Source organism: Panulirus ornatus, chromosome 51 (genome assembly GCF_036320965.1).
Source record: "Panulirus ornatus isolate Po-2019 chromosome 51, ASM3632096v1, whole genome shotgun sequence".
Taxonomy (NCBI): Eukaryota; Metazoa; Arthropoda; class Malacostraca; order Decapoda; family Palinuridae; genus Panulirus; species Panulirus ornatus.
Window position 1 is genome coordinate 3,931,053 of NC_092274.1, and position 24,761 is coordinate 3,955,813.

Genomic DNA, 24,761 nt, shown 5'->3' on the forward strand with positions numbered 1-24,761 from the left:
CTAAAACACTTCACTTCCTCCAGTTTTTCTCCATTCAAACTCACCTCCCAATTGACTTGACCCTCACCCCTACTGTACCTAATAACCTTGCTCTTATTCACATTTACTCTCAACTTTCTTCTTCCACACACTTTACCAAACTCAGTCACCAGCTTCTGCAGTTTCTCACATGAATCAGCCACCAGCGCTGTATCATCAGCGAACAACAACTGACTCACTTCCCAAGCTCTCTCATCCCCAACAGACTTCATACTTGCCCCTCTTTCCAGGACTCTTGCATTTACCTCCCTTACAACCCCATCCATAAACAAATTAAACAACCATGGAGACATCACACAACCCTGCCGCAAACCTACATTCACTGAGAACCAATCACTTTCCTCTCTTCCTACACGTACACATGCCTTACATCCTCGATAAAAACTTTTCACTGCTTCTAACAACTTGCCTCCCACACCATATATTCTTAATACCTTCCACAGAGCATCTCTATCAACTCTATCATATGCCTTCTCCAGATCCATAAATGCTACATACAAATCCATTTGCTTTTCTAAGTATTTCTCACATACATTCTTCAAAGCAAACACCTGATCCACACATCCTCTACCACTTCTGAAACCGCACTGCTCTTCCCCAATCTGATGCTCTGTACATGCCTTCACCCTCTCAATCAATACCCTCCCATATAATTTACCAGGAATACTCAACAAACTTATACCTCTGTAATTTGAGCACTCACTCTTATCCCCTTTGCCTTTGTACAATGGCACTATGCACGCATTCCGCCAATCCTCAGGCACCTCACCATGAGTCATACATACATTAAATAACCTTACCAACCAGTCAACAATACAGTCACCCCCTTTCTTAATAAATTCCACTGCAATACCATCCAAACCTGCTGCCTTGCCGGCTTTCATCTTCCGCAAAGCTTTTACTACCTCTTCTCTGTTTACCAAATCATTTTCCCTAACCCTCTCACTTTGCACACCACCTCGACCAAAACACCCTATATCTGCCACTCTGTCATCAGACACATTCAACAAACCTTCAAAATACTCATTCCATCTCCTGCTCACATCACCGCTACTTGTTATCACCTCCCCATTTACGCCCTTCACTGAAGTTCCCATTTGCTCCCTTGTCTTACGCACCCTATTTACCTCCTTCCAGAACATCTTTTTATTCTCCCTAAAATTTAATGATATTCTCTCACCCCAACTCTCATTTGCCCTTTTTTTCACCTCTTGCACCTTTCTCTTGACCTCCTGTCTCTTTCTTTTATACTTCTCCCACTCAATTGCATTTTTTCCCTGCAAAAATCGTCCAAATGCCTCTCTCTTCTCTTTCACTAATACTCTTACTTCTTCATCCCACCACTCACTACCCTTTCTAAACAGCCCACCTCCCACTCTTCTCATGCCACAAGCATCTTTTGCGCAATCCATCACTGATTCCCTAAATACATCCCATGTGGCAGTTGAGGGAATAATTGGTATGCATGGGGTTTTCAGTGTTGTAAATGGAAATGGTGAAGAGCTTGTAGATTTATGTGCTGAAAAAGGACTGATGATTGGGAATACCTGGTTTAAAAAGCGAGATATACATAAGTATACTTATGTAAGTAGGAGAGATGGCCAGAGAGCGTTATTGGATTACGTGTTAATTGACAGGCGTGCGAAAGAGAGACTTTTGGATGTTAATGTGCTGAGAGGTGCAACTGGAGGGATGTCTGATCATTATCTTGTGGAGGCTAAGGTGAAGATTAGTATGGGTTTTCAGAAAAGAGGAGTGAATGTTGGGGTGAAGAAGGTGGTGAGAGTAAGTGAGCTTGGGAAGGAGACCTGTGTGGGGAAGTACCAGGAGAGACTGTGTACAGAATGGAAAAAGGTGAGAACAATGGAAGTAAGGGGAGTGGGGGAGGAATGGGGATATATATATATATATATATATATATATATATATATATATATATATATATATATATATATATATATATATATATATTTTTTTTTTTTTTTTTTTTTTTCTTTCAAACTATTCGCCATTTCCCGCATTAGCGAGGTAGCGTTAAGAACAGAGGACTGGGCCTTTGAGGGAATACCCTCACCTGGCCCAATTCTCTGTTCCTTCTTTTGGAAAATTAAAAAAAAAAAACGAGAGGGGAGGATTTCCAGCCCCCCGCTCCCTCCCCTTTTAGTCGCCTTCTACGACACGCAGGGAATACGTGGGAAGTACTCTTAATCCCCTATCCCCAGGGATCTATATATATATATATATATTATATATATATATTTTTTTTTTGCTTTCTCGCTGTCTCCCGCGTTTGCGAGGCAGCGCAAGGAAACAGACGAAATATATATATATATATATATATATATATATATATATATATATATATATATATATATATATATATATATATATATATATATAACGCTCTGATATTTCAAGAAGTAAAGACAGCAGTTCTTATATGTACATGAATATTCATGAGTCAGTTTTGTGACATTGTCAACATTCATCCATCTTATTAGTGCCCGTCCGTGTTGTAGAAATTGAGAAATATAACACAACATCTAATGTTTTCTGTTCTTGTTAATAACAGTTCTTCTCTGTTCATGTAATGGTAAAGTGACTGGCTATGATGGGGTAAAGGTCTTACCCCCCTAGTCAATAAGAGTTACATGTGGGTAAAGGTTATGATGAGGTGGTCGTACCCCCCTAGTCAATAAGAGTTACGTGTGGGTAAAGGTTATGATGGGGTAAAGGTCTTACCCCCCTAGTCAATAAGAGTTACGTGTGGGTGAAGGTTATGATGAAGTGGTCTTACCCCCTAGTCAATAAGAGTTACGTGTGGGTAAAGGTTATGATGGGGTAAAGGTCTTACCCCCAAGTCAATAAGAGTTACGTGTGGGTGAAGGTTATGATGAGGTGGTCGTACCCCCCTAGTCAATAAGAGTTACGTGTGGGTAAAGGTTATGATGGGGTAAAGGTCTTACCCCCTAGTCAATAAGAGTTACGTGTGGGTGAAGGTTATGATGAGGTGGTCGTACCCCCCTAGTCAATAAGAGTTACATGTGGGTGAAGGTTATGATGAGGTGGTCGTACCCCCCTAGTCAATAAGAGTTACGTGTGGGTGAAGGTTATGATGGGGTAAAGGTCTTACCCCCTAGTCAATAAGAGTTACATGTGGGTAAAGGTTATGATGAGGTGGTCGTACTCCCCTAGTCAATAAGAGTTACATGTGGGTGAAGGTTATGATGAGGTGGTCGTACCTCCCTAGTCAATAAGAGTTACATGTGGGTAAAGTTTCGTGAGATTTGCTGCCTACACACACGTGGCTTCCCCCCCCCCCTTCCCCCTGCTCAAGGTAACGCAGCGTGTGACACCCTCTTGCTAAGTCTAAGGTTTCTGTCTCCCGGGTGTGTGTAAGGTCGGATCTCCTCATGCTCGGACATGTCAACATCAGCCTTAATTGTCAGCAGAGTTCCTTCGCTCTCCTCCTTGCTCTTGTATGACACTGTCTTCCCTCAAGATAACACCGGGGGGCGTTCAGCCTTACGTACATACATGTGGGATGTTGCTATGTGTTCGTTATATGTAGGTAGGTTGGTGTGATGGTGAAGTATTACATGTATCTGTGTCAGGTTCAGTTGTGGTATGAGTTGATGATGTACTGGGTGTGTGTGGATCAGTAGCGTGTGTGAGCTTGTGGAAGCAAGCATTATGACCTCAGTGTAGGGATGCCTGGCCTGTTGTGCTTGATGTTGGAGGACATGGGGTGAAGCCACTGGATATGTTACCCCATAGAAGATCTCCTCCTCCTTCTCCTCCTCCTCCTCGAACCTCATCCTCCTCCTCCTCCTCCTCCTCCTCCTCCTCCTCCTCCTCCTCCTTCTCGAACCCTATCCTCAAATGCCTCACCTGCAGCATATATTACCCCATAGAAGATCTCCTCCTCCTCCTCCTTCTCCTCATCCTCCTCGAACCCATCCTCAGATGCCTCCTTCTCCTCCTCCTCCTCCTCCTCCTCCTCCTCCTCCTCCTCCTCGAACCCCATCCTCATATGCCTCACCTGCAGAGCCCCCGCGTGCTGTGGCTGGCTGCCTCACTCACTCACTCGTGTGTTCCTCGTGCTCTGCCGCCCACACATTACTGCCACAACCCGCCTCGACTCATGAGCACCATTGACCATGACACAGGTGCTGGGATCAATAGGTTGGCAGTCCATTGACGTCATTGGGGCGGCCATGGGCGCGGCCCATTTTCACTAGCGAGACGCCACAGTTTTTTGCTTTTTCTTTTTTTAAGTCGCGCGCAGAGAGAGAGAGAGAGAGAGAGAGAGAGAGAGAGAGAGAGAGAGAGAGAGAGAGAGAGAGTTGCTCTCCCGCGTCATTATCAACCTGGTTAGGGCGCTTTGCCCTGCCGTCGTAGTGGGTTGATGACGCGTTGCATGATGGAGTGAGTGGCTCGCGATCAAGTGCAGGGGGGAGAAGTCTCCCTCCCTCACACACACACACACACACACACACACACACACACACACACACACACACTCCTAACCCTCCCAAAAGCCACGTAACGTAAAGTTATGTGGAGGAATGACCTCCATGGAGTCGTAGTGACCTCCATGGAGTCGTAGTGACCTCCATGGAGTCGTAGTGATCTCCATGGAGTCGTAGTGATCTCCATGGAGTCGTAGTGATCTCCATGGAGTCGTAGTGATCTCCATGGAGTCGTAGTGACCTCCAAGGAGTCGTAGTGACCTCCATGGAGTCGTAGTGATCTCCATGGAGTCGTAGTGATCTCCATGGAGTCGTAGTGACCTCCATGGAGTCGTAGTGATCATAAACTTTCGTGTGTTCGCTCCGTGCCTCCCACAAGTTTTAACTGCTCTTTATTTATGTATGTTTATCCATCTCGTTTCTCCCCTGTCGAGCATGCGTCTGAATAGCTAGTTTGCCTGGTCACACAGGTGGGTTGATCAACCACCACACAACCCGACCGTCCGAGGAATTGACTTATCCACACTACCTCAGGGTTGTGCCCAGGGTACAGCTGTCATGCACCAGTGTCCACTGAATTAAGACGGAGACAGCTGCCCGCCCTGGTCCTCTCTGAACTCGTTGTCCTCGCCGAGAGGGGGCGTTGGAATCACGTTAGGTGTGTGTGTGTGTGTGTGTGTGTGTGTGTGTGTGTGTGTGTGTGTTCATCTTTGTATCTAATTCTACTCTGGCCAGTTGCACTTGGATTCGTAATTTGGATTTTACGTTTGAGCGAATATAGTTTGAGGTTTCTCTCGCTTGTGGCCTTTCTTCTGTCTTTCTTTGTCAGTAAGTTTCGTATCATGATTTGAGTCATACGTTACTGTCACAACATCTGCCCTTCATAACAACACCTGCCCTTCGTAACAACATCTACCCTTCATAACAACACCTGCCCTTCATAACAACACCTGCCCTTCATATGCAGGTTCAAACACTGTCTCGCTTGTTCGGATCCAAACGTGCCAGACCTTCCGAATCTACATGTTGTCAGTGGCTGGCGTGGAGTACCACAGACACTTGCCTCGCCTGGTATAACTTCTCTTGTGTGTCCTTCTGTCATTTTCCTCATTATGTTACTCCGCCCTGTACGAAAAGTCGTGTATTTCTTTCTATCTTCCTTTCCAACAGTTTTGCGCAATTCCCTCGTTTGATAGTCAGATTTGACTTGAAATTTCGTTGGCATGTTCACAGACCTTTATCTTTTTCAATTATATCTTTTGAAGCATTTTGTGGGGTCAGAGGTCAGACAACACACACACACACACACACACACACACACACACACACACACACATTCTTTTCTATCTCCACGCACTGTTTATTAATCAGATATGTAGTTAAACATTTTTAGCCATTATTTAGGGGGTCAGTGGTCAAAAAAAGGATGATTCAGTGGCCATTCATGAAATATGGCCCGTCAAAATGTCTTCTCACACATACCATTTCATGTCGATGATAAACGTGTCAGAACCAGCATACAAACGCTTCTGAAGGCATCTGGCTGCTTCCTCTTCTGTTTTCTAAGATCCATTTCAAAACCATTGGTGATTAGACGACTTAACGAACAGCCAAATCATGTAATTAGTTATAATTTTTTTTTGTCACAAAGACATTCAAGTTGCCCACGAAGACAAAGACATATATCATTCGTTGGCAACAGTGTGGCCTGTGTTTTAGTGTGTGTTTGTTTACATCAGACATTTTTTTTAAGGGAATATAAAGGAATTCACACAACAACAGACCGCTGGGGGGGGGGGGGGGGTGTATATGACATGGGGAGACATCACTGGCTCACAGACCAGTGTAGGTACGAACAGACACACGTACACATCATTCATACTAATGTATATATGAACTTTTTACCTAAATAAAGAGACGAAATATGATAGTAGGTTGGTGTGACGCTGTGCCTCTCTCTCTCTCTCTCTCTCTCTCTCTCTCTCTCTCTCTCTCTCTCTCTCTCTCTCTCTCTCTCTCTCTCTATCTCTATCTCTCTCTCTCTCTCTCTCTCTCTCTCTCTCTCTCTCTCTCTCTCTCTCTCTCTCTCTCTCTCTCTCTCTCTCTCTTTTTGTTTACCTGGCCGGCACCAGTTGGCAGGGCTTCGTCATTGTTTTTATATGTAAATTTTTCACACTTCAGTATTTCCTGTTGTGTCACGGGAGATATCAGAGCGTCATCATTATCATCATCATTATCATCATCATCATCATCATCATCATCAATATCATCATTATCATTGCCCCTAGTAAGGTAATCATACCTATTTTTAAGGTAATCTTAAGTTACTTAAGAAGTCTCTAGTTGCGTAAGAAAGTAATTCATCAAATGGTAAACAAGACATGCGCGTGATTGCTTGTATTTCGTTTCATTTTCTTCTTATTCCATCTGTTTTTTCTATCTTATTTTTTAACATGCTTTGAGATATTTTTGGTCGTATTTTGAGCTATACGCGTTTGCATATAAGTAAGTTTAGCGACACCGACTGTAACTTGCCAAAATCGGTGATAATCATATGACTGGAATCGTTCCATGTACGACAGTCACTTATAAGAATGTTAGATTATATTTTCTAAGGAAATGTTACGTTTCTTGATTTATTTTTGTGGGTTAAGGAAGGGGTGCTGTAGTCTCTTTGAAATAATTTACATAAATATTATCATCGCCAAACACGTAACTTAACCTTATATTCTATTCTGTGACCGCTGCAGATGGAATACAATAATGTCCAGGTCCCTTAAGTTAATGATTATATCACACGAGTGACAGGTAGAAGTAATAAAGAAGTTACCCATGAAATGTACGTTTTCTCTAGTGTGACGAAGACGTCCATTTTCTTGGCGTACGTTTTCTGTTGGTGTTACAAGGTGCCTCAGGATTACCTTACAGCTGCTTGTAAATTCAGCCTACGGTTAGGAGGACAACGGTAACTGTGTTGGGTTTTGTAGGTTTGAAACCTCCACCATGAGTAGTTACTTAAGTGATTAAATGTTATTCCGGCCTGGATTGGTTCTGTTAGTTTTATTATTAGCCTTGTGAGAGTGGGTCTGGGGTTTATTACGTAATACTATGCCTCACACTTATAGCTTCTATATTTGATCCTTTTCTCCTTTGACATACGTGATTACCTGATGTTATATATATATATATATATATATATATATATATATATATATATATATATATATATATATATATATCCTAAATTTTTTTAATTTTCCAAAAGAAGGAACAGACAAGGGGGCCAGGTGAGGATATTCCCTCAAAGGCCCAGTCCTCTGTTCTTAACGCTACCTCGCTAATGCGGGAAATGGCGAATAGTTTGAAAGAAAAAAGAAAAAAATATCCTAAATATGGCAGTTGGTCGGCCTGTCAGTGACGTAAGGTGGCAAGTTCATTAAAGATAATTTGAAACTAGACCGACTCATTTAATATATAGTTTAATGTTCATATTTGGTACGTGTTAAATGTAGAGGAAGTTAACGTCTTCAGAACCAACTTAAAAATGTCGGGATTTGAAAAATAATTGTTTATTAATGATATTTTTAACTACCAGAATTATGTATTGAAATTTAGCATTTTATTTGTATTCATATTATAACACAGAAGTAGTTAGGTATGAGTGATCAAGGAGCTGTAATGCTTCCGTTTTCTTTTAGTGATCAAGGAGTTGTAATGCTTCCGTTTTCTTTTAGTGATCAAGGAGTTGTAATGCTTCCGTTTTCTTTTAGTGATCAAGGAGTTGTAATGCTTCCGTTTTCTTTTAGTGATCAAGGAGTTGTAATGCTTCCGTTTTCTTTTAGTGATCAAGGAGTTGTAATGCTTCCGTTTTCTTTTCCAGTGTCGCGCCTCCACTGTGAGAGCGAGTCCTTCAAGATGGACCTCATCCTCGACATCAACTCTATGATCTACCCGATGGACTTCGGTGAGTATTGCGCCACAGTGCAAGGCCAGGCAGGCTGTGCGTCCCCCGCACCGCCCGGGAAGCCAGCCATGTCCACTGGGCACAACCCTGGGACGAGATGTGAGGGAGGAGAAAGGTGTTTCCCCAGTGGGCTAAGTTATGGACACTTGAGGAGGAGGTTGTGTCTTGGTCGTGATGTGATGTGCTGAATCGATGTTCATGATGTTGTAGAGATGTGTTGTGTGGCCATAGTGGTTAACACTGGCGAACCGTACGTATCCGGGAGGCTGGAGTGTGAATCGGTTGTAATGTTATGAATGCCTTTGATGTATTTTGGTGATGATTGAAGTACTTGATTGCTTAAAGATGGGCCAAGGGCTCTTGAGAGTAGGTTGGCTATTGTTGATGTTTGGATAGTGTTGTGAGTTGTGAAGATGACGTACACGTGTGTGTGTGTGTGTGTGTGTGTGTGTGTGTCATTAAGGGCCGTGTGGGCGGGAACTTGTTACGTCGTGTACCACGTTGTTCGATGATTGGCAGCAGTTTGTAGCAAGGTGTACCACGTGTGGGTGCCCCCTTCCCGAAAGCCAGGAAGCCCGCTTACCCATACTGACCTGCTCGTCCCCTCCGTCTCTTCCACCACGTGTTGAAATAGCTCTCTCTCTCTCTCTCTCTCTCTCTCTCTCTCTCTCTCTCTCTCTCTCTCTCTCTCTCTCTCTCTACGTTCGTCCGTCCCTGGTATGTTTCCACATGTTTCCTGGTTTTAATCCTCGGGTTAGCACGTAAGTTAGTGGGGGGGGGGGTCCGAACTGGGAACATTTTGGCTATTTGTGGGTTCCCTGCTGTCTACATATTGACCCCGTTATTGTGACATTCTTTTTAACGTAGACGTAAATATTCATTTATATGAATATTCCTGTTTACGAAAGCGCGTTGACTGACGTTGAGTGTACAAATAGGGAAATGGTACTAGGCTACAGCTGGTGTGTGGCACAGATGGGATGTGGGTACACGTGGCTTGTGTGTGGCACAGTTTTATCCTCCCAGAGCACGACGGTACGATCCTTGAACACGACGGTACGACACTTGTGCTCAAGGACCGTACCGTCGTGGTCAAGGGTCGTACCATGGTGCTCAAGGATCGCACCGTCGTGCTCAAGGGTCGTATCGTCGTGCTCAAGGGTCGAACCGTCGTGCTCAAGGGTCGCACCGTCGTGTTCAAGGGTCGTACCGTCGTGCTCAAGGGTCGCACCGTCGTGCCCAAGGGTCGTACCGTCGTGCTCAAGTGATTAAGATAAACTACACGTGCATCGTGCATTATGCAGTCGAGACCGTCAGCAAAACACCCCAACGTGCAGATAATTATTTTCATGAGATCTGATGGTCGTTAATTTACGATAATAGAAAAAAAAAATTATTGTCTCTACCAGCGATCATGTCTGGGCTGCAGCTGATAACATGACCCAGAATCGCTGCCGGAAACGAACATTGAACAAGTTATTCGTGGGTCACTGTGGCCATGTGAATGATTTAGCTCTCATGATGTGTCGCTCTCGCTCATGTGCGTTCACGATTCTCTCATTCGTGTCTACACATCGTCATCTCGTCCTCTCTGGCTCTGCTTTCGTGAACGTCACGAACATGGAAGTAAACTTGGCTTTATTGCACATCCTTCTGGGTGTGAGTGAACCATTTAGGATCGCTTCGTTAACGTGGAGGTAAGGTGTTCGACGCTGTGTATGAGGAAGTTGAGACATTGTGCGTCTCTGATAATAATGATGATATTAATGATAATAATGATGATAATAATGATGATGATAATGACAGTAATGATAATGAATTGGTTTATTGAATGTAGGCAGCCATTTTGGCCGGAAATACATTGATGGGGTGTTACAGAACTGGGAAGTCATAAGAGTAAGTAGTTAATTAACGAAAGTGCTTACCATCATGGTAGTGTGTGTGTGTGTGTGTGTGTGTGTGTGTGTGTTTATCATGCCGCCCTCCGCCTTCCTTCGACGCCCCCCTCCCCCCAGCCTTATCAGAAAGCCACAGTTGTATGTATCAGTGGTTCTTTGTGGCGCTTATCTGCAAAAAAACCTTATCTGTCCTGGTCCTCTGTGTTAACCCACGGTCCGTTTTTGTACCCCGTCTACTCGACAGGTGGGTCCGGCCCTCCTGTTTGAACTGACAGTTACGTAGTCACAGACCCGTCACCATGCAGGACAGACCCGTCACCACCCACCACAGACCCGTCACCACCCACCACAGACCCGTCACCATATTGCTGAACAGGAAGTTGACAGGCATGACCTGCATACGTGTCATGCTCGTGTTGTCACTGGTGTGTGTGTGTGTGTGTGTGTGTGTGTGTCATGATCAGAATGCAGTGCACTGTGTTCTTTTATCTCCCACCCCAGCTACCTGACCATGAGTTATGCTCGCTATTGTTCTCCAAGCATAACCTCCCCCCCATCCCAACCCCATCACCCCACCCCCACCCCTTCACCCCACTCCCCAAAAAACCCGTGGCTCTGTTCATCCTTCCGTTACTGCCATTGTCTGTCCGTGTGTGTGTCTGTGTGTGTGTGTGTGTGTGTGTGTGTGTGTGTGTGTGTGTGTATGTGTTATTATAAGATGTTCACAACCGTGTTATATACACTGCCAGGTTTACACCAGTGTGCCAGCTGGTGGTACTGTACCCCCGAGATATTTCGGATCAGTATTTTTGGCAAGCTTGGCCAGCGACACAGAGCTGAAGCTTTAGCTGCGCTGTGTCGTTGAACCAGTGCGCGCGCGCCCGCATCTCTCTCTCTCTCTCTCTCTCTCTCTCTCTCTCTCTCTCTCTCTCTCTCTCTCTCTCTCTCTCTCTCCGTTTTGTGAACTTTAGCCTCTTAGCGCAGAATTGCGCTCTCTCTTAGCGCTCAGCTTATTAGCGCCTTATCACAGGATCATGTAGCTTGTTAGCGCCTTATTGCTGGACCATTTAGCTTGTTAGCGCCTTATTGCTGGACCATTTAGCTTGTTAGCTCCTAATCTCCGGATCCTCAGGTTTGGTCGAGTCTAATGGTTGAACCCATTAGCATTTTAACACAGAAACACACAATTACTAGATTACTTTTTCTGTGTATGACGGACGTGTTTGTATCATATGTTGTTTGATGAATAAGTTATCAGTTCTCACTGTGTCAGTGGATGGTTAGAGTTGGGGTAGAGAGAGAGAGAGAGAGAGAGAGAGAGAGAGAGAGAGAGAGAGAGAGAGAGAGAGAGAGAGAGTCTTTTCAGGTCATGTTTTACACTGAAGCGATTACTGACCATCAAGTTTAATCAGTAATGTTGTAAGACTGTACCAGAATATACTGCATCACTCCTTCCTCATCCTCTGATTAAGCTGATTAAAAAAAAAAAAAGAAGTCAAGTTACTTTGATTTCTGTTTGTAGATATTTTTGACACTACAAAAAATGGGTCGAATTATAAGTTTAAGATTCATCTAAGTATTATTTGTGATGCTTTGGTCACATGAGTCATGGAATCAGATGAATATTAATTGGAAGTCATCCATTATTGTATGCAGGAACTTGTGATCAGCTCAGAACTGTAATTGGTTGACGTAAATTTCTTATATTTAAACATAAAGATGTCTCAGAAGGGCGTCGTCATCTTCTGTGTCTTATATGCAAACGTAAGAGTTCTTAAGGAAGGGTCTCAGGGTTTGATATATGTCAGGTATTATTAATGACCTGTGCATGGTCATGCTGGGGCGTGGAGGTTTACGTGCATAACGGCTTTCCTTCTTCAGTTGGTAAGATATAATGCCATCATGACAGGAGGATCTGTTGGTTAAGAACAAAGACGATCTCCACGTTGTCATGTATAGATGATTTCAGGGAATTATCTAAACTGTGGAACATCGTAAAATGTATTCTGATATGTAAAATGTATTCTCATATATTTTCTCTGACGAACTGACTCCATCATTATGGAAGGAACACGGATGAAATTTTGAGCAGGTATTTTTCTTTTTTTGCTTTTAATGATATGCCCTTAAAAGGTCTGACCTTCAAGGGGTCGAAGGTCAGAGGTTCAGAGTCAGTTGTTGTTTCTCGCAACTCTGGCTTCAAAACCCTCAAAACATCAAGCAATTGAAACGTGGGGTAATAAATAAATAGATGAATAAATGAAACCAATAGATAAATAGATTTGTACATGTTCTCGTGATTGCATATTGAACAAGTGAAGTTATCGAGGGCAAATTTGACCCCTAAAGTGAGGGTGTGGTGTGGGGTGGGGTGTGGTATGGGGTGGGGTGTGGTGGGAAAAGGTACGACCCATGGGTGTTTGAGGGCCTGGACGTAGAGGCTCTGGTTCGACGACCAGTTCCTTATAACCAAGGGTCGTACCGTCGTGTTCAAGGGTCGTACCGTCGTGTTCAAGGGTCGTACCGTCGTGGTCAAGGGTCGTACCGTCGTGGTCAAGGGTCGCACCGTCGTGGTCAAGGGTCGTGCCGTCGTGTTCAAGGGTCGCACCGTCGTGGTCAAGGGTCGTGCCGTCGTGTTCAAGGGTCGTGCCGTCGTGTTCAAGGGTCGTGCCGTCGTGGTCAAGGGTCGCACCGTCGTGGTCAAGGGTCGTGCCGTCGTGGTCAACGGTTGCACCGTCGTGTTCAAGGATCGTGCCGCCGTGGTCAAGGGTCGTACCGTCGTGTTCAAGGGTCGTACCGTCGTGTTCAAGGGTCGAATTTTCGTACTCACGGACACGAGAGTCTTATATTCCCCTTCGCTTGCCGACCTTCCAGAAACTGTCGCAAGGCTGACTCGAATCCAGGCCTCTCTCTCTCTCTCTCTCTCTCTCTCTCTCTCTCTCTCTCTCTCTCTCTCTCTCTCTCTCTCTCTCTCTCTCTCTCGGGCGTTAGACTGCGTCGCTCACCACAACGTAGACTGACTTCTTGGGACGGAATTTTGCATCGAAACTGAATCTAGCTGGACGAACTGCCCGGCCAGCTTCGTCCAGGCTACCACAAGGGGGTGGCTTGTCACCCTCGCTGTTATTCCGTGATAGGAAGTTATTCCCGAGGGTTAGGTCATAGCTGAAGGCCAAGTGTCAAGCTGGTAGAGTGCGGTGACGCACTCACGCTGCCGAAATAGTTGGCCGAGTGGGTTGAGGAGGGGCTGGAGGTGGGGTGTGTTGGAGAGCGTCAACAGGCCAGCCATGTACCGCGCCAAGAAAAAGGTAAAGATTGCAACTACGGAATACCTGTTTGATGTGCTCGTACACTCCATTTGGTCGTGAGCTGTACCACAAGACCTGGAAACTGTGTGGTTGTGAAAAGAAAATGTGTGCGGACATGAATACATCATCAGGTCCGTGTGACTACCTCACTGGGAGTGGAGGAATTGGCATACTAATGACTGTTCAGCTGGCTCCTCCCTCCCTCTGACCTAGCCAGTGGTGGGTCAGGTCAGAGACCAGTCCACCATATTGAAGAGTCGTGTTCAGGGGGTCGTACCGTCGTGTTCAGGGGGTCGTACCGACGTGTTCAGGGGGTCGTACCGTCGTGTTCAGGGGGTCGCACCGTCGTGTTCATGGGGTCGTACCGTCGTGTTCAGGGGGTCGCACCGTCGTGCTCAGGGGGTCGCACCGTCGTGTTCAGGGGGTCGTACCGTCGTGTTCAGGGGGTCGCACCGTCGTGTTCAGGGGGTCGTACCGTCGTGTTCAGGGGGTCGCACCGTCGTCTTCATGGGGTCGTACCGTCGTGTTCAGGGGATCGTACCGTCTTGCTCAAGAGGTTAACTAAAATGTACATGTTGGTTTCCAATTAGAACTAGAGTACAAAACCCTTCACTACAGCTGGCCACGACTCACACGCTAACGTTTCTTAGCACACTCTTCCCCCCACAACGTCATTCTCAAGCTTAAAGCTTTCTCTGTGACTGGTGAAGGTGTACACGTCATCAGTAAAGTGAAATGATTTAACAGTTGGCCTCGAGTAATGGAAGACCATGTTAACCTAGTGTTGATTATCTACGTCACATGTTAAAAGGAACTCCCTGCTTAAGTTAAAATTCCTCCAAACCGTAACATTACCATATTTAACATATTCAGTCCTGTCCCTGTTAACGCTCTCATTCACTTGTTTATTTGTTTATTTGTTTATTATTACGTGCGTGAAATTGAACCCTTCGGGAAAGAACCCTGTAGCTCTCCTTGGCCAAACCCGGCGTTGATGTTAACTGAACTCATTTTGATTATGTTAACTGAACGTATTTACCATGTTAATTGATTGTAATCATGTTAATTGATTGTAATCATGTTAATTGATTGTAATCATGTTGATTGATTGTAATCATGTTAATTGATTGTAATCATGTTAATTGATTGTAATCATGTTAATTGATTGTAATCATGTTAATTGATTGTAATCATGTTAATTGATTGTAATCATGTTAATTGATTGTAATCATGTTGATTGATTGTAATCATGTTGACTGATTGTAATCATGTTAATTGATTGTAATCATGTTGATTGATTGTAATCGTTAAGTCATGTTAACTGGAACTGTAGTGTGAGGGTGATACAGAAGATAGTACAGGGGTGTTGTTGAGACGGTACAGTGGTGCAGGTACGAGTGGTAGACGGTACAGTGGTACAGGTACGAGTGGTAGACGGTACAGTGGTGCAAGTACGAGTGGTAGACGGTACAGTGGTGCAGGTACGAGTGGTAGACGGTGCAGTGGTACAGGTACGAGTGGTAGACGGTACAGTGGTGCAAGTACGAGTGGTAGACGGTACAGTGGTGCAGGTACGAGTGGTAGACGGTACAGTGGTACAGGTACGAGTGGTAGACGGTACAGTGGTGCAGGTACGAGTGGTAGACGGTACAGTGGTGCAAGTACGAGTGGTAGACGGTACAGTGGTACAGGTACGAGTGGTAGACGGTACAGTGGTGCAGGTACGAGTGGTAGACGGTACAGTGGTACAGGTACGAGTGGTAGACGGTACCACTGTAGACGGTACAGTGGTACTCGGGTACCACTGTAGACGGTACAGTAGTGAGGTACACTTGTAAGACCAGTGATTGCCTTTGTTGTTGGGATTGAACTGATGGATTGGCTTGGGATATACAAGTCCCGGGGTCGTCAGCTCTGACCCTATAGCAGGAATAGAACACATCACACTGGTCATCTGTCGCCACGCCCATGTCCTGTGTTGCCAAGCCCACGCCGTCCAGACCTTCCCTACCCACGCCTGTGTGTGTACCCTACCCACGCCTCTGTGTGTACCCTCCCCACGTTACCTGTGCTCTACCCACGCCTCTGTGTGTACCCTACCCACGCCTCTGTGTGTACCCTCCCCACGTTACCTGTGCTCTACCCACGCCTCTGTGTGTACCCTACCCACGTTACCTGTGCTCTACCCACGCCTCTGTGTGTACCCTACCCATGCCTCTGTGTGTACCCTCCCCACGTTACCTGTGCTCTACCCACGCCTCTGTGTGTACCCTACCCATGCCTCTGTGTGTACCCTCCCCACGTTACCTTTACCCTACCCACGCCTCTGTGTGTACCCTACCCACGTTACCTTTACCCTACCCACGCCTCTGTGTGTACCCTGCCCACGTTACCTTTACCCTACCCACGCCTCTGTGTGTACCCTACCCACGTTACCTTTACCCTACCCACGCCTCACCCTGCCCTACGTGTGTTGTGTACACCCTTCCCATGTCTGTGTGTACCCTATCTATTCATGTCTGTGTGTACCCTATCTATTCATGTCTGTGTGTACCCTATCTATTCATGTCTGTGTGTACCCTATCTATTCATGTCTGTGTGTACCCTATCTATTCATGTCTGTGTGTACCCTATCTATTCATGTCTGTGTGTACCCTATCTATTCATGTCTGTGTGTACTCTATCTATCCGTGTCTACCTGCGCTCTCATCATTTCCCCCGTTCCTCATGTGGCACAGCCAGTCGTCGGGTTGTGCTGTGGTGTTGTGGGTGGTGGGGTTGTGGCCAGTGGGTCAGGCCAGGGAGGCCGCATGCCGTCTAGTTATGCCTGAGTGTTAATCACTAGGTTGTGAGTGGAGACCATTAACACGACGCTACAACCCTTTAACACACACACACACACACACACACACACACACACACACACACACACACACACTCACGCCAGGCACTCGTTGATCGACCAGTCCCGAGGAGAGGATGAAAACCTGGGGTAGGGTGTGGGCCGACAGCCGCGCCCGGGTCTCGAACCCGGACTCACACGTTGCGTGAGTTAGTCAGGTCAGCTATGCAGACCGCCGTACCACGGAAACACCCAACACCCCCCCGATAATACATCTCCTTGTCCGTGAAACGCTTGGTGAAGTCACCTGGGCTGACAAGTGTTGCTTACGTGGGATGAAGCAGCTCTCTCTCTCTCTCTCTCTCTCTCTCTCTCTCTCTCTCTCTCTCTCTCTCTCTCTCTCTCTCTCTCTCTCTCTCTCGTGCGCTACCCCAGAGCTGTCCACGGGTCACAAGGGTGATTGTCGACGTCCTCCGCCCACCGGGCACGGCGCCTGCCCTTTGTATGTACGGGGGGCGTGTGCTGGCCTCCTACCCGCCCGCACATAATGGCCTCCTAGATAGCGATGGCACTGATAAGGCCCGACGCCCTCGGGAGATAAGAAAGATATAAGCATGTGGCAGTGGCGTTGGATCCACAGTTCCTTCCTTCCCTCCCCAGCGTCCAGCACCTCGCTACACCAGACGCTCAGAACGGCACCAGACGGTGGTTGCTGGTACACGACGAGCCCAGCCCATCATCAGGCAGTGTTCACCCGTTCATCAAAATCTGTTCTACAAGTTCTCGTCCAAGACTTCGACATCCGTTCGTCTAAGACTTTCCATCGGCTGTTCTTTGTTCATCTCTTCGTCATAGATTCGTCGCACTGTTCATCAGATGCTGTTCAGCAGGCTGTTCATCATTTTTTTGAGACTGTTCATCTGTTCATCAGGGATCCTTCAACAAAAGTTTGTCAGAGGCTTCATCATCTCATCTTCAGAGACTGTTCAACACCTGTTCATCACAGACTATTATACAGTTTATTGGAGACTGTTCACCTGTTCATCAAGCGGTGTTCAGTTGTTCATTACAGACTGTTCAGGAACTTGTCTTCCTAAGTATAACAGTTCTTGTTTACGTATTCACCGTATACTGTTCAAAAGTTCACATGTTCTACAGCTGTGTTCTCTAAGTTTCACAAGCAATGTTCACCAAGTTCACAGATGTTTGAAAGGTCACTTGAAATGTTCGGTAGTTCACTGAGGATGTTCACCCTAAAGAAAACGCGCTGCCGGCCATGAAGCAAAGAGGAGAAAACGGGAGTTCCTGAAAGGGTCTCGACATCACCCGCACAGTTAACAAAGAAAACGGGAACTCCAGACGATGACACGGCATCATCCGCATAGCAAGAGTTATAGAAAACGTGGTGCTGGCTTAGTAACATAGACTCGACAATGTAGGAAATTCTAGTATATGATACAGTGAGCCAGAGAAAGGGATATAGAAGTGACAGATTTCGGGGATATAGAAATTTTCACATCTGGAGGAGTGTTATAGAAGCTTTAGAGTTCATTGATTGAGGAATTAATTTGATTTAGAAATCGCGTCTATGAGAAAGAGTTCCAGAGTCCAGGATATAGGAATCTATAAGTTATAGAAGTCATAGAGGTACACAGAAACGATAGAATTCAAGGATATGGGAATTTGGAATATAGAAAGTACCTCCGTAGGAACATAGAAGCCATGATGTCCAATGATGCATAGATGTATAAGTTAGAATAGCCTCGTCACATATAGAAGTTGCAGAGACCAAGGCTATAGGAAGTTATAGGAATTGATGAGGATATATAGAAGTCGCTTATATAGAGGGATATAAGAGCCTATATAGTTCACAGGGATATATGAAGTTCTTGATATCATGACAGAATGTGCGTGACAACTTCTTAGAAATATACTGGGTTCTGGTGAGGTGTCCGGGGTCTGTATTGATCTGGTGTCGTGCACAGACACACACACACACACACACACACACACACACACACACACACACACACACACACACACACACACACACACACACACACTGTGGGTGTAGCAGTGGTATGTGGTGTCGTACTGGCCAGCGTGTGGCATTGTGGTGGACGCACTGGGGAGGCAGGTGGTATGTTGGGAGAGGTGGGTGAGGGGGAGGAGGGAGAGGAGGTGTCGTCCTTGAGAGAGAGAGAGAGAGAGAGAGAGAGAGAGAGAGAGAGAGAGAGAGAGAGAGAGAGAGAGAGAGAGAGAGACTCTGCCTGCTGCAGGCTCTGGTGCTGGTGTGAGAGGCCAGAGAGCCGTATTGATTTCCATTCTGCACCACACTGATAACATCCTACACTCGCGCCTCTTTCTCTTATCCGAATAGAGATTGACTCGTATCCGGATTCCACCACCGGCCAAGTGTCGTTCACCTCAAGAGCCATTTTAATAGATGATGACAGAAGTGTTGCCCATCAATGTATTTTTTTCCCACTTGAGTCGACCTAATGCACGTGAGAATCACCTATTTGTTTATACTAATTTGTTATTGTTTATTTAGAGATGTAGACCAGGTCTTTCCTGCCTGTCGTAAGTTTACGAACGCTCCGTTCTTCCCCGTCGGCAGGCGACAAGTTCCGTCTGGTGCTTGCGACGACGCTGCGTGAGGACGGGTACCCGACCGACGGCCCGGAATACAACCCGTTGGACACAGGTCCAAGCCGAGCCGACCCCTTCGACTACGTCATGTACGGCAAGATCTACCGCATTGAGGGCGATGACGGGCTACTGGAATCCTCCGGACGACTGTGAGTAAACCCGTTGCTTAAAGTAACCTTAAAAAGGGTTTTAGGGTAAGGGGGACTTTAATGGTGTGTTGGGGAGGGGGGGAGGTTAAGGGATCATGCTCTGAAGGGTGAATTTAATGGTGTGTTGGGGTGTGTGTTAAGGGATCATGCTGTGGAGGGGGACTATAATGGTGTGTTGGAGAGGGGGGGTTTAAGGAATTATAGGTATTTTGTTAGATGGTAAGTTTCCTCGCACAGGGCCCCACGTAGGAGCCAGATCTCTGGGCATATGTCAGGTTAAAAAAGATATGGTTTTATTTATTTTCCATCTTCAGTAGAAGAATAGATAAGGTATGTTAAGTAGACCTCAGTGTTAGGACTCAAAATTTCCGTCTTTGTTTGGATGAATTCATTATTCTTGTATGCCTTCATCAGCCATACTTCATTGTAAGTTATTACTATACCATTATAAAGACGGCTCCAGGTACGTGAGCTGATGTAGGAGTGAGTGAGTGTAGGTACACACACACAGACACACATGCAGGTACCCACACACACACACACACATGTAGGTACCCACACAGGGGGTTGTTGAAGTGGTGACACGTGACCTGGGTGGTCTGGCTTCACCAAGACTGAAGATCACGAGGAAACCTTCTCTGGCATCCCCCCACCTTCTTCTTCCTCCCCCACCCCCCCAAGCCTTGTGTCTCGCCGGCACACCCCATACTGGTCGCACATCACCAGGACCCACTGTAACTGTCTCAGGTCACCAGCCTACTTCACCGCCTTCCCCAGGATCACCAGGTCACCAGAGTCTGGTCCAGCAGGTCACGGGGGTCTTCACACACACTTCCCCTTTCCCCCTTCTCACTCCCTAGTAATATTCCTCCACAGTGGGTTATCATGTCTTACTATGATCACCACACCCCCTTGATCACCAGTACTGGGGTCAACACTCGTCTGAGGAAGGTCTCACTTGTCAATACATCCGCTCACCAAGATGGCTTGGCTGGCCGTTTCAACACCAAGAAAAGCTCAGTGAACAAAACCACTTCCAGCATACAAATTTGTACTGTCCTTAAGCTTTTGAAGATAGCGTTTCTAACCCCTATATAGATAGCCTTCCGAGCCGAGTGATAGCAGAGTTTTAGACACACACACACTTCCTTAAATTCCAAGATATCAGTTTACCCTCATAGGACTTTAGATAATAGTGTAACATATCGCAACGATTGCCTGTGTTGTGAGACTGCAAGATACCACGATAGCGTGACTGAGTGTGGGTATGTTCAGCTTGAGGATTTAGCGGTGTTCCTGACGCCAAGGATAGCAAGAGTCGAAGCCCAAAAGATAGCAGGATATGGTGTACATGTCCAGCTGTTGCCCACGTAACGCTGACAAGTGCCACCTCGTCCACGTCCCCTGTTACATCTCCCTTCCTCCCTACTACACAACCAGAGGCGCCACGGCACACGTCGGGAGCGTCGCTCCCCCAGGGCGGGTACCACGAGAACCGCCCTGAGTTCACATGACCTTCACTATGTGAACACAGCTGGTGGTATCTCAGTGGTCCCTGTACCACGCTCGCCCAGCACTCCCCCCTCCAGCCGTCCACAACACACCAGGAGACGAAGACTTCAGACCCAGACCAGCGAGATGGAAGAGACCTCATCTGTCACACAGGTTCAGCAGTACGCTGTATCCTGTAACCATGTAATTGTTGTATGTACTACCTGTAGTTACAGACATCATTTCAGATGACCTTGTATGTGTGTAGACCAGAATGTTATTCGTATTTCAGGTCATCCTCATCTCGGAGCTGCGCAAGACCAGGTTTGTGAAATTTAACTGTATATATATATTCTTGCATTTTGTGCCTTTCCAAGTCTCTCTTCCATTCCTTTCTCCCTGGGATCCTGTGGGACGGTACTGATCCCAGAGGTATTTCTAAAAGACTTGTCCCTGTGGTCGTTTTAAGTTCCGTTGTTGGAACATGTTTTCCCTTGGCTTCACACACGTGACGAAGACTCGGGTTTAAAAAAAACCAGGTTGAACTTCTCTCTCGGTTCTGCCGCGTTCCTTGTTCAGTGTGGTGTTGAGCAGCAGCTGATGGGGGTCAGCAGGAGCAGCAGGAGCAATAGATGTGGAGATACTGCTAAGCAGAAGCAGCAGGAGGTAGCTGGTCGTATGTCCAAATGGGGCTTTTTAAAGTGGATCTCTCCACCGATCACCATCGCATGTTTTTGTGTAAAAGCTTTTTCTCGTTTCTTTTTCCAATGCGCCAGTGTAGTTGTAGCCTTGGACTGAACATACATTAAATCATGAGCGTCCAGGAGTGTCAAAACTACGTAGTAATGCATCGCCTTATGTGTGTGTGTGTGTGTGTGTGTGTGTGTGTGTGTGTTTTATACAAGCTTTTCGGTCCTTTATTTCACAATAAATGACCATTAAAAGTGTCTCATACTGTCTTTAATTAAGCTACGAGCATGTGTGAGGATGTCGTGTGATTAAGCCAAAACTGGGAAGGACCCAGACATCTTGTGACCCTTGTTAAGGTCAGAGTCGTAGTAAACAGAGGTCATGAGGCCTGAGTACACAGGGAACCTGTGACAGGTCGTGACCCTTGACCTGAGGTACATTGAGACAGATCTACCACACTAACAGTGTTCAGAGTAGTTCCGAGAGCTGGGACTCACTGGAGTAAGTCAAGTGTTAACCATCAGTTCAGCAGATGATCACCATTGCACTTCATGAGCCTGCATACCTCCGTAGGTTGATGCCGTGCGGCTTGAACATTTGTTGAACTGAGGACAGACGAGTGTGTACGTGGTGTCCTTCGAGACGCCACCGTCTTGCACACAGCAATGTGTCTTCTCCTCCTCCTTCCAGTATGCACTGAGGGTGAAGTTGTCCCTCCCTCTTGTTAGACAGAGTACAGCATGGTGGTAGGGACGACCTTGAACGTAGTGGTGATCAATACTGTGAGTGTTCGCTCTTTTGGAATGTCCCTCCCTCCGTCCCTCCCTCCCTCCGTCGCTCCCTCCCTCTCTCTACATGAGGAAGTGTGGCTGGCAAATTCTCTCTGTGCTGCAGAGCCTCGTAAGAGGGTTTCCGATTCGTTTAACCTGAGGGAGGCCGTTGGTTTCGGCGGGTTGATGAGGTAGTTGGGTAGTTGTGGGTAATAGGAGAGAGGGAGTGTGTGTGTGTGAGAGTGTGTGTGTGTGAGAGAGAGGAGCGTTGCTGTAGTGTTGAGGAAGCCAGACGTGTGACTAAGGTCGGTCACGTAGGCTGAGTGTGTGTGTGTGTGTGCGTGTGTGTGAGTGTGGCTGGGGTCCAGCAAGCGGCGGCCGCTGGTTCTGTTGGCTGCACCACTTGCTACACACACACACACACACACACACACACACACCAGCCACCTTCGCAATGCCACTGCCACACGCCTCTCATGTGGCTGGGGCGGTAGTGTGGCAGGGCAGAGGACCCAGCAAGTGGAGCGGGGGGGGGAAATTTTTCTGCGGCCGGACACCACACACACACACACACGTCGAGGTGTACCACGCTAGCTGGCCCCAGTATGGCTCTCTCCACCACCACCGCCACCACCACCACCACACCGCTACCACCGCCGCCACCCAGGTTCTGCTGGGTCGACCCCGCCGCCCACCCGCCTCTCCTGGTCGTGTATTATCCGGTGCTTCAGTGATTTTTTTCTGGGCCACGATGCAGACGTTACTGCAGTGCCGGCCCGAGAATACTGCGACCTTCCCCACCCTAGCGACGCTCACCCAATGTATTGGATCGAAACGCGTCGTCATGGAAGATGTACACGTCCACACCTCTCATATATATATATATATATATATATATATATATATATATATATATATATATATATATATATATATATATATAGCGACTTAGAAACAGTGAAGTGGCACGAGTTTGTAAGATGATAAAGAGTGGAACAGGTCGTATTATAATGAACCAAAGTGACAGTGTTTTGTTTTTTCGGACTTTGATAAGCGGAGGTGATGCAAGGTGATCGGTGTCGAGGGCGGGACGTCTGTGCTGCTACTTGACCCCGCCGCAGTTCCCTGGGGGAGAGTGTACCTCCGGGGCACACTTCCTGACCTGACCTGGGGGAGAGTGTACCTCCGGGGCACACTTCCTGACCTGACCTGGGGGGCTGGCCACCTCGGTCCCCCTAGTGCTTGGCCTCAGCTGGATGGGGTCATCCTGAACCTCGACCTGACATGGGTGATACTTGACCTCACCATAACGGGGGTAGTCCTTGACCTCACCATAACGGGGGTAGTCCTTGACCTCACCATGACGGGGGTAGTCCTTGACCTCAACCTGACGGGGGTAGTCCTTGACCTCACCATAACGGGGGTAGTCCTTGATCTCAACCTGACGGGGGTAGTCCTTGACCTCACCATGACGGGGTAGTCCTTGACCTCAACCTGACGGGGGTAGTCCTTGACCCAGCGTCTAGATGCCATTTGCCCTGGTTGAAGGTGAAGGTAGAATTGAGCTGCTAAGATTGAAGACTCGGCTAAGTAAACGCAACGGTACGGCCCTCATGCACGACGGTACGATCCTTGAGCACGACGGTACGATCCTTGAGCACGACGGTACGATCCTTGAGCACGACGGTGCGACCCTTGAGCACGACGGTGCAATCCTTGAGCAGGACGGTACGATCCTTGAGCACGACGGTACGATCCTTGAGCACGACGGTACGATCCTTGAGCACGACGGTACGATCCTTGAGCACGACGGTACGATCCTTGAGCACGACGGTACGATCCTTGAGCAGGACGGTACGATCCTTGATCACGACGGTACGATCTTTGAGCGCGACGGTACGACCGTTATGTATGATGGCCAGGGCCCACCTTGACCTGACATTTATGGGGTCAGGTCGTATGCCAGGTCATCATATACCCGTAGAGGGTTGTGCCGTCATGTGCTCAAGGGTCGTACTCTCGAACCCAAGGGGTTAAGTTAGATTGGAGAGGGAGGAACGCTGGGTCGATGTGAACAGGTGGGAAGGGACATGCAGCTGGTGTCAGGAATTCTTGGCTGGCTGGCGCCATCTGCGGCCACCGGCGGGTCAGCTGGTGAGGGCATGACCTCTTGAACCAGCTGACCCACAACTAGAACCACGAGTGATGAATTTGAGGACGACATCGTCCCACACCACACAACCATCAACACCACACAACCACCAACACCACACAACCTCTCTCCTAGTGTGTGTGTGTGTGTGTGTGTCTCAGCGACTACACACACACACACACACACACACACACACACACACACACACACACACACACACACACCGAGTCATGATTGGCTGTAGAACGTGATAATAACTTAACGAATCGCGACCGTCTTTGAAAATGTTGTTCTGTCCATGTCATGTGGATGTGATATTCTGTTTGAGTAAAGT

At 47.0% G+C, this 24,761-nt stretch overlaps 1 protein-coding gene across 2 annotated transcripts in view; it reads left to right on the forward strand.

Moving 5' to 3' along the window:
- Polr2H (DNA-directed RNA polymerases I, II, and III subunit Rpb8) overlaps positions 1-24,761 on the forward strand; it is a 301,372-nt gene that overhangs the window by 254,535 nt on the left and 22,076 nt on the right. For both annotated transcript variants that reach the window (XM_071691846.1, XM_071691847.1), the window contains exons 2-3: positions 8,392-8,475; positions 19,144-19,324. In XM_071691846.1, coding sequence (XP_071547947.1) covers positions 8,392-8,475; positions 19,144-19,324 — 265 coding nt within the window. The remainder of the gene's footprint in view (positions 1-8,391; positions 8,476-19,143; positions 19,325-24,761) is intronic.